The sequence below is a fragment of the Erythranthe guttata genome, chromosome 3 (assembly GCF_056151865.1).
Source record: "Erythranthe guttata isolate IM_541 chromosome 3, IM_541, whole genome shotgun sequence".
Lineage (NCBI taxonomy): Eukaryota > Viridiplantae > Streptophyta > Magnoliopsida > Lamiales > Phrymaceae > Erythranthe > Erythranthe guttata.
In genome coordinates this window covers 9,837,017-9,845,696 of record NC_142535.1, presented here as the reverse complement: position 1 = coordinate 9,845,696, position 8,680 = coordinate 9,837,017, and the positions used below count along the sequence as shown (strand labels likewise).

Genomic DNA, 8,680 nt, shown 5'->3' with positions numbered 1-8,680 from the left:
TTTTTCTCTACTAATTTCTAACTATAATTTTTAACAATTATCAAAATTGAAACTAAATTGTGAATAATCCTACCCTATCTATATATTTGGATTATAAATCTCAATATGTAAAATTAAAAAAAAAAACTAATGTCATATATATATATATATATATATATATATATATATATATATATATATATATATATATATATATATATATATATATATATATATATATATATATATATATATATAATATGAATAAAACTACATTATTAAATTTTACCATGTCAGTGTACTATATTTTCTTATTTTGTATTAAATTAATTAGTTTTTTTCACTTTTAAAATAATATCCCGTGCATCGCATGGGGAAAAAATGCTAGTTATATATAAAAATTCATGCATGTGACAAAAATACCTCCAATCCTTTACACTCAATTATTAATTGTAACTTCAAATTTGATCAATTTTGATCACAAAAATCCAATTTTGACTTTATTTCAAAAAAAAAAATTAATAAATAATATTTGTTGCCGCCGGTTTCCAGCATTGACTTTTTGATATTTTTTTTTGGTCTGTTTTTGGTCAAAATTGAATAATTTGTGAAATTTGGAGGTCAAATTGATGTTAAATTAAATTAAAGGATGAAATTGGAGCATATTAAAATATGAGGGGCTATTTTAGTCTTTTATAAACCTTTGGACCATGTGTGGACTTTTTGTAAAATAGTTTATTGTCTGGACCTCTTTATGAATAAGTACCAATTGATAGACTTATTTGTAAAGTGCCCTAATTAAAAAAGAAACATCCAACCTTTTTTGTCTTCCAAATATATATCCATCTTATTCAGAGGGTGTTTGGCTAAGCTTATTTTAAACAGCTGATAAGCTCTTACGTCTGATAAGATATTTTTAGAGCTGATAAGCTGTTACATCTTATTTTTAGGATTAATTTTTAGAGTGTTTGGATAATGAGCTTATTTCCTATTTTTACTCATTAAAAGATCTTAAATAAAAAGGTGGGGTAGATGTACTTATTTAAAAAGATCTTATTTGCTCTCCAACAGCTTATTTTGAAAAAAATTAAGATTTTTTTCTAAAAATTTACCAAACACTTTGGAAGAGCTTATAAGCTCTAAAACATCTTATAAGCTCATTTTAACATCTTATAAGCTTAGCCAAACACCCTCTCAAACTTATTTGCATATAAGGAAAATTCTTTTATATATACCAAAATTACTCCCAACTCCTTGAAACCCTAATTCAACTTCAATTTTCGTGTTTTACATCCTAACTTCACCAATTAACCAATTTTGACCGCCACCTTCAGAGACCAGCGGTCAGCTGCTGGAGACCGCCGGTCTCCGGCGTTGACATTTTTTGTTTTTTTGAAAACTTGTTTTTTCTTAAAATAAAATATTTTAATTAATATTATTGTTTTCGACCGTAATCTTACTGTCTCATGCAATAATATTACTGTTCGGGACAATAATATTAGTAATATTATTGTTCGGATAAGTAATATTCATAATATTACTATTCGGGACAGCAATATTAGTGTTCGGGACAATAATATTACTCTTTGGAATAGTAATATTACTGTTTTGGTATTCAATATTACTATCTCAGACAATAATTTTTTTGTTAACACAGTAATTTAGAGAGAGAGAAGAAAAAGTTTCAAAAAAACAGTCAACGCCGGAATTTGGCTGGAAAAAAAATTTAGAAACCAATTTATTTTCTGAAAAAAAAAAATTAAAATTATGAAAAATGGGGGATTAATGTGATATATTTGTTCAAATTCGGCGTCATGTGTAATATTGATGAAGTTAGATTTTTATGGATGGAATTGATAAAACTTATATTATGGAAGTTATTTTAGACAAAAGACATGGAATGAGTTTATTTGAAAAACAGTTTTCTGTCTGGACCTATATGCATTTAAGTGCCTTATCATCGACCTATTTGCCATTTGCCCTGATTAGAATAATATTACAGGGGTAATTGTAATATATTTTGTTGGAATAAAATATGATTATTTTTGTACAACGTGTTGAGTATAAGGAGTTTTTATTGTAATGCTTATCATTTAAGAGTACGACTGAGACTGAATTGGTTTTTATCCATAATCAATTCATTGTCGACCATAATTTTAGGCGGATAATATTTTTTTAATATCGACCCATTAGATCGAGTCAAAATTTTCAATCAACCCATCTATACTGGGTCGGTTGGTGGACTCTAATGTTCTCAAAGTTGGTTGACCGATAAATATCGGTCAACCAACTATATTATTAAAATGGAATAATTAGTGAAAACCTAAGAAACCGTAATTAGTGAAAAACCTACCAACTCATCTTATATATAAAATAGAAACGCTAGGTCAACTAACCTAAAAAACCGTAATTCCATATATATATATATATATATATATAAATTCCTTTCCACCGGTAGACTTTATCGAAAAGGACCTCGCACCTTTCTTTATATATATATATATATATATATATATATATATATATATATATATATATATATATATATATATATATATATATATATCAGAAATTTTTGAAATTGGTGAAATTAGGATAAATCGGGGTGTAAATAATGAAATTGGAGTTGAATTGAGTTTCAATGAATTTGTGGTAATTTTGGTATATATATAAAGATTTTCCTTATTTGCAAATGAGTTTGAATGAGTTGGAAATATTCGAAAGATAAATCAAGGGTCTATTTGACATTTGCCCAAATAAAGAATTTAATCTAAAAGAAATGAAAAATTGGTAGGAGACACGGGGTCGTTGTCCGGTGAGTCCGACATATGATCCAAACAGGGTCAGGCAACCCGGCCCATTTCATACTGTAGTATAAATTATAAAATCAGCAAATCTTTCAAGGGTTTTCGTTTCACTGTTCGCAATTTCTCTCTGGCCAGCGAAAAAACCCAAACCCAATTGCAGAAAATTCAATTGAAATACAATTGAAATTAAGAAGACTCTCTTTGTGTAATTCCTTGCTGTAAGTAAAATTCGATCTCCATTTCCCGTTTAAACTCTATTAATTAAATTTATCGTCTTCTTTTCTGATTATTTTTCCACATTCATCCAGAAAGATATCCGTTTTCATGCACGTGCTTCTTTCTCTGTGCCATTGTTGTATCGTTTTGCGGATGAACTCATTTTTTAAGTTTAATTCTGTGTTTTTGTTTGAATTCACGACTGATTCGTTCATGAAGCTGTAGATCAAATTTTGGAATTTTCTCAGAAATTGACAAAATCATGTCTGATGCTAAAATCTGAATGTATGTTTACTTTTTCTGTGTGTGATTAATTCTTCATTCCATGAGAGGATAGGACGATCTTAGTTAGTGTTGAAGGTGAGGTTTTAGATAAAGTTTTCACAACAGCAGATAGACAAAAAAAAATTGATAAATATGTCACCAAATAATCTGAAAGTTAGAGCTGGTAGCATTTGTTTTATGGAGTAGCTGGATTAAAATCTTGGATATCTCGTAAAAGGTAATTAATTCGACACATTTTGAGCACGTGTCAGATTATCTGTGCTGATTTTGTAATCCCTGGTAGCGGAAAGTGGAAACTTGATTGTTTTGATATCTGTTCGACGTTTGTCTAGAACGTTATAAGATCAATAAATACCAAAGACTAGTTATGACTTTCTTCGATCGCAAGGCATATCTTTAACTAGAAACTTCTGGGGAACCGACACACAAAATGTGTGTGCCAGTTGTATAAGATTGCAGAAGTATAATTTTGTTATTAGGAAATTGAAATCGAGTTACTAATTTGTAAAGATGTATTATTTACGTTGTAGCAAATAATATCCTATTCATGTTGGGATTTCATTAATTTTGTCCTGCACCTACAGTTATCTGAGATTCCGAGTCGATTTATAATAGCACTTTTTTGTCAGTTTAGTGATTATTTTCCTAATTTGTTTTTTTTATTATTTTATTATTATTACTTGACCACATTGGCGAAATGGACCGTTCCTTTCTTTATTTGTGATGGAATGTCGTGTGCACTTTACTCTATGATTTTGTTATGAAAGAAATCGTTCCTTCTATTCTCTACAGAAGCTATATAATTCTCTTAACGGGGTTTCAAGCCATGTCTGCTCAAGTGGCACCTGCTAAGAGACCATATGACCAAAGCTTTGCAGAAGGAGGCGGTAGAAGGAAATGGCAGAAATCATCCGGTGTGGGATCTGATAATGCATCATTTGTAGGATCCTCTTCCGGCGGCAAGATGATACGGTTGCTTTTCCCTGCTTCCAGAGTTGGTGGAATTATTGGAAAAGGTGGCAGCACCATATCTCAAATACGCCAAGAGACTGGGGCAAAAGTCCGTGTTGAAGAAAGTGTTCTTGGATGTGACGAGAGGGTAATTATTATAGTTGGTTCAGATCGAGATAATCAAAATGTCACCAAACAAATGAAGTCTGAAGGTGAGGAGACTAAGAACCCTGAGTTGAGTGCAAACGCAGAAGAAGATGAAAAGCAGGCTGTTCCAGTTGATGATTCTCGACCAGAGAAGGAAAAAGAACCTTCGTCAGTTCAGAAAGCTTTGCTAGTTGTCTTTGATAAAATGGTCGCTATTTTGTCCGACACAAAAGAAGTAGATGAAGAAGGTAATAAGCCATCTTCATTTGTTGTTAGGCTACTCGTCTTCTCTGGTCAAGTGGGCTCTCTGTTGGGGAAAGGTGGCAGTGTTATCAAACAAATGTCATCTGAAAGTGGGGCGCAGATTCGAATTCTTCCAAAGGACAAGCTGCCTTCTTGTTCATCTTCTTCTGATGAATTGGTTCAGGTACGTTTTTCATTTTTTGTTTTATAAGCTTATTCCTTGAACATAATTAACTGTGCTGTGAACTTTCTCTGTACCGTATACATTACTTATTAGTTATAAAATCATAAATTGTGCTCGACACTAGATTAATTGAGCGGCTTTTGACATCTAATTTGCTTTTTCCAGATCACTGGCAAACAGGATGCCATTAAGAAAGCTCTTCTGTCAGTTTCTCAGAATCTAATTGAAAGTTTTATTCGCAATCAAGATTCCTTCCCTATCAACATGGGTGGTCAATCATCTCAGTCCTTTGGTCCTCCTTCGAGACAGGACAGATTTCCACCACCACCGCCGCCACACCGTCCTTTCCATGGGCATGGAGAGCCTTATTCTTCTGTGTTTCATGATGGAGAGCCCATTATGCCTGGTAGAGGGAATTTCCCACCTGAGGTTCTAAACTTCCGCTTATTGTGTAACGAGGAGAAGGTAGGTGGTGTAATTGGAAAGGGCGGTTCAATAGTCAAGGCACTTCAACATGAAACGGGGTGTGATATCAAGGTCCTAGATGGTGCAGGGGATTCAGAGGATCGCATAATTATCATATCCGGCCCTGCTGTACGCCTTCAATTCTTTAATCTGTCGAGTATTATATTTTGATTTTTTTTTTCTTCGTCACTTTCAATAATTTTGTGCAAGCCAATAAATAGTTGTTGAAATCCCATTGGGTGCAGTACCCAGATGATGGAGTATCTGCCCCACAAGATGCAGTACTTAGAGTGCAAGCTAGGATATTTAGGGCTGCACCAGAAAACAAGGACAACACCATGGCAGCGAAACTGCTTGTCTCCTCGAATCAAATTGGATGCCTCCTTGGTAAGGGTGGTTCGGTCATAGCTGAAATGAGGAAGTCAACTGGAGCTTATATCCGTATTCTGGGTAAAGAACAGGTCCCGAAGAACGCTTCAGAAAATGAGGAAGTAGTTCTGGTATGGTAGCATGCATCAAAGTTGAGATATCAATTTCATTTTTCTTGAGTGTTGCATATATTATTGTGTGTAAAATGGTTAATCCTATTTTATATTGGAGTACCTTCTACCCCGGGGACGGAGCATAGTGATGGCAGGTGCTGTTGCCCCCCCAAGAATTAAAAAAACCAAATTTTTTAAAGTATATTTTAATAACAATTGGAAAATATGGATTTTGGCCCCCCCCCCCCCCCCTCCCAGTTTTCTATAAGCATGAGTTTTGGTTCTTCAATTTTTTGTTTTCTCCATACTATTAGGTATTTCATTTTATTTTTCATATTACATTACAATATAAATCATTATGGTTAAAAAAAAGTTCAATTAAAATATAATATATAGATATTTATTTATTTATATTTTTTGCATTTTTTAATCAGTTTCCTTAAAAAGATCAGTGGCTATGCCCCCGAACCCCCAATTTCCGCCCCCCCTAATAAATCGTCCTAGGTCCGCCCCTGACTTGCTTTGATCTGTTTATCTTTGCTTTTGTTACGTGCAATTGTAGGCAAGTGGAGAGTTTGAAGTAGTCCAAGAGGCTCTCATGCAGATTACATCAAGGTTGAAAAATCATTTATTCCGTGATGTATTTCCACCTTATGGTCACCCTCCCAATCCAGCATTTATGGAGCAAATGCCACCATTTCCTCCATACATGCCAAGGAGGGAATTTTCACCGCCTGGACCATACTCTAATCGAGGTCCATCTTTTAACAACTTTGATGGTCCTGGTGGTATGCCGCCAGGTGGCGGTTTCCATCCACGTGATGATCACCCTCCTTTTGGACATGACTTTCCCGGACCAGGAATTCCTCCTCATATGTCTGAAAGAATGCCACCTGCAGCACCATGGGGGCCTCAGGTATCACAATTTTTTGGTCAACTTTCAAGATAATGACTAATTATACTTTCAACGTCTAAAATGAACTTTTATCTCATCTTTTTCTGAATTTGAATGCAGGGACCAATGGATGGGCCGGGCCCTATGGGATTCCCGGACTATCCAGGCGCTCCTCAGAGAAGACATGGCGGATTTCCAGGGTTTGTTCTTCTAGATTGCCACCAATAATATTTCAGCATTATTTGTTTTTTATTTATTTGTTGTGTTGGAATTGCATTTAGATTTTTGTTTTCGCTAATGTAGAGGAAATCAGTCTGCTGTTATTACAAGCACAACTGTGGAAGTTGTTGTTCCTCGCTTTGTTGTTCCTGCAATCTATGGTGAGGATGGTGGGTGTATTAGACAAATTCGTGAGGTACGTATATCTATATTGCGGGGAGTTATCTTTGTGTTCCTAATCAAAGGAGTACATTAAGCTTCTTTGCTGCTTGCGCCCTCATTTCGACTAGGATTCATGTATATCATTGTGCTAGTGTTTACTCACCTTTCTCCTTACCTTTTGGTGTCGAAATGTGTACTCTGAAAAGCATCTTGAATGATAGAATTATACCATTTTTATCTCATGATTTTTCTTCAAGAAGATATCATTTTCCTTGGTCTTTTTACGATCTATTACTGTTAGTGATATAATTGTTTGATGGTTGTGTTATTATGGCATGTTTGAGATTTCATCGCTCACCATGCTTAAGTAGGTGGGTTTTCGGTTGGTCTTGTGCAGTACTTTTGCAGATGTATTTCTTCTAGTCGTGGTATGTGATATTAGGTCCTGATTTGGGGTTTAGTAAGTAAACTCCTCTGGGAATTAAGGTCTGATTTGACTAACTAAGGTCTTTATTGGTTGATAAGATAAAGCCATGATTAAATTAAACAAATAGGTTTTATTTGATGTTTGGTTAATGCAACAATTTTTCGCAATTACGTAGAAATTAGCTCTTGTCATGGTTTATTGGGAGAATGTGTATTGGTCCTCTGGGTTATCGTAATCTGGCATTGGCGGCTTATCTTGGGAACCAAACGAGGCCTAATTGTATAATATTGTAAAACTCTTTCAATTTGAGAATGCTCGTGACTTTAAATGCTCAAAGAAAGGACAAAGCAATGTTGAATGCCCAATTATTGTGTCTATATTCTGTAAGTAGATAATCATGCTTTCGTGCATGATGAACTTGTATGCATGCTGTTTATATTTTTGTACTTGATAATAAATCCAAAGAAGTAGTGCAATATATTTCTTGTGTGTTTGTGGTTTAACAGATATCGGACGCCAAAATTACGATAACTGATCCGAAACAAGGGGCATCGGAAACCGTGATAATAATATCGGGGACGCCTGAGCAAACAAATGCTGCACAAAGTCTCATTCAAGCATTTGTAATTAGCGAGACTGAAGCAACTTAATTGTCGACATAATTAATGGTGCTCCATTTTCTTTCACAGACTCGGTTTTTCGACTCAAAAGCTTCGACTATAATTTATAAGTCTGAACTAATTTTGGAGGGGATGTATAATTCAATTTGTCTTGTGGGGCTCTGCGAGGAATATCACGATACTACTCATTTAGTTTGCTGGGAAAATGTCATCTTTGTTGTTTATTTGTTACATGCACAGGATACTGGGCTCTTTGGAACTACAGAAAGGACTTTTTAAAATAGAGAATGTAAATTTCCTAAGTATGCATGTTCGTCTGTGTCTGTATTTCACTAATATATAGATGATTTGTCTGTTGACTTAAGGATTTATGTTTAGATCCTCTCTTTTTTTTTTTTTTTTTTATTTTTTTTTTAAGGTTTTTCTGTCACACAAAAGTCATTTTATAGACATTTTAATTCTTATATGAGAATAAAAATAGTAGGTCACACAAACGTACATGTTACATATAATATATACTAGGGGAGTTGCACGGCGCTATGGGCGGTGCTTCATGCCCGATAGACATGAAATTTCACAATTTACTAGTACTTCACCT

The 8,680-nt window shown here is 34.2% G+C and overlaps 1 protein-coding gene across 1 annotated transcript; it reads left to right on the top strand.

The window, feature by feature from the left end:
* Positions 1-2,780: 2,780 nt before the first annotated feature.
* Positions 2,781-8,459, top strand: LOC105961575 (RNA-binding KH domain-containing protein RCF3). Its single transcript, XM_012985804.2, has 8 exons — positions 2,781-3,004; positions 4,080-4,812; positions 4,978-5,406; positions 5,523-5,777; positions 6,322-6,675; positions 6,775-6,854; positions 6,958-7,069; positions 7,969-8,459. Exons 2-8 carry the CDS (start codon positions 4,114-4,116, stop codon positions 8,110-8,112), a joined length of 2,073 nt encoding a protein of 690 aa, XP_012841258.2. The 5' UTR covers positions 2,781-3,004; positions 4,080-4,113; the 3' UTR covers positions 8,113-8,459.
* The last annotated feature ends 221 nt before the right edge of the window (positions 8,460-8,680 follow it).

Bases quoted from the DNA above. Each gene is read 5' to 3' on its own strand.
- LOC105961575 (XM_012985804.2), top strand. From the start codon at position 4,114: ATGTCTGCTCAAGTGGCACCTGCTAAGAGACCATATGACCAAAGCTTT. The intron at 5,778-6,321 runs GTATGGTAGCAT...GTGCAATTGTAG, and splicing joins AAAATGAGGAAGTAGTTCTG to GCAAGTGGAGAGTTTGAAGT. The intron at 6,855-6,957 runs GTTTGTTCTTCT...TCGCTAATGTAG, and splicing joins AGACATGGCGGATTTCCAGG to AGGAAATCAGTCTGCTGTTA.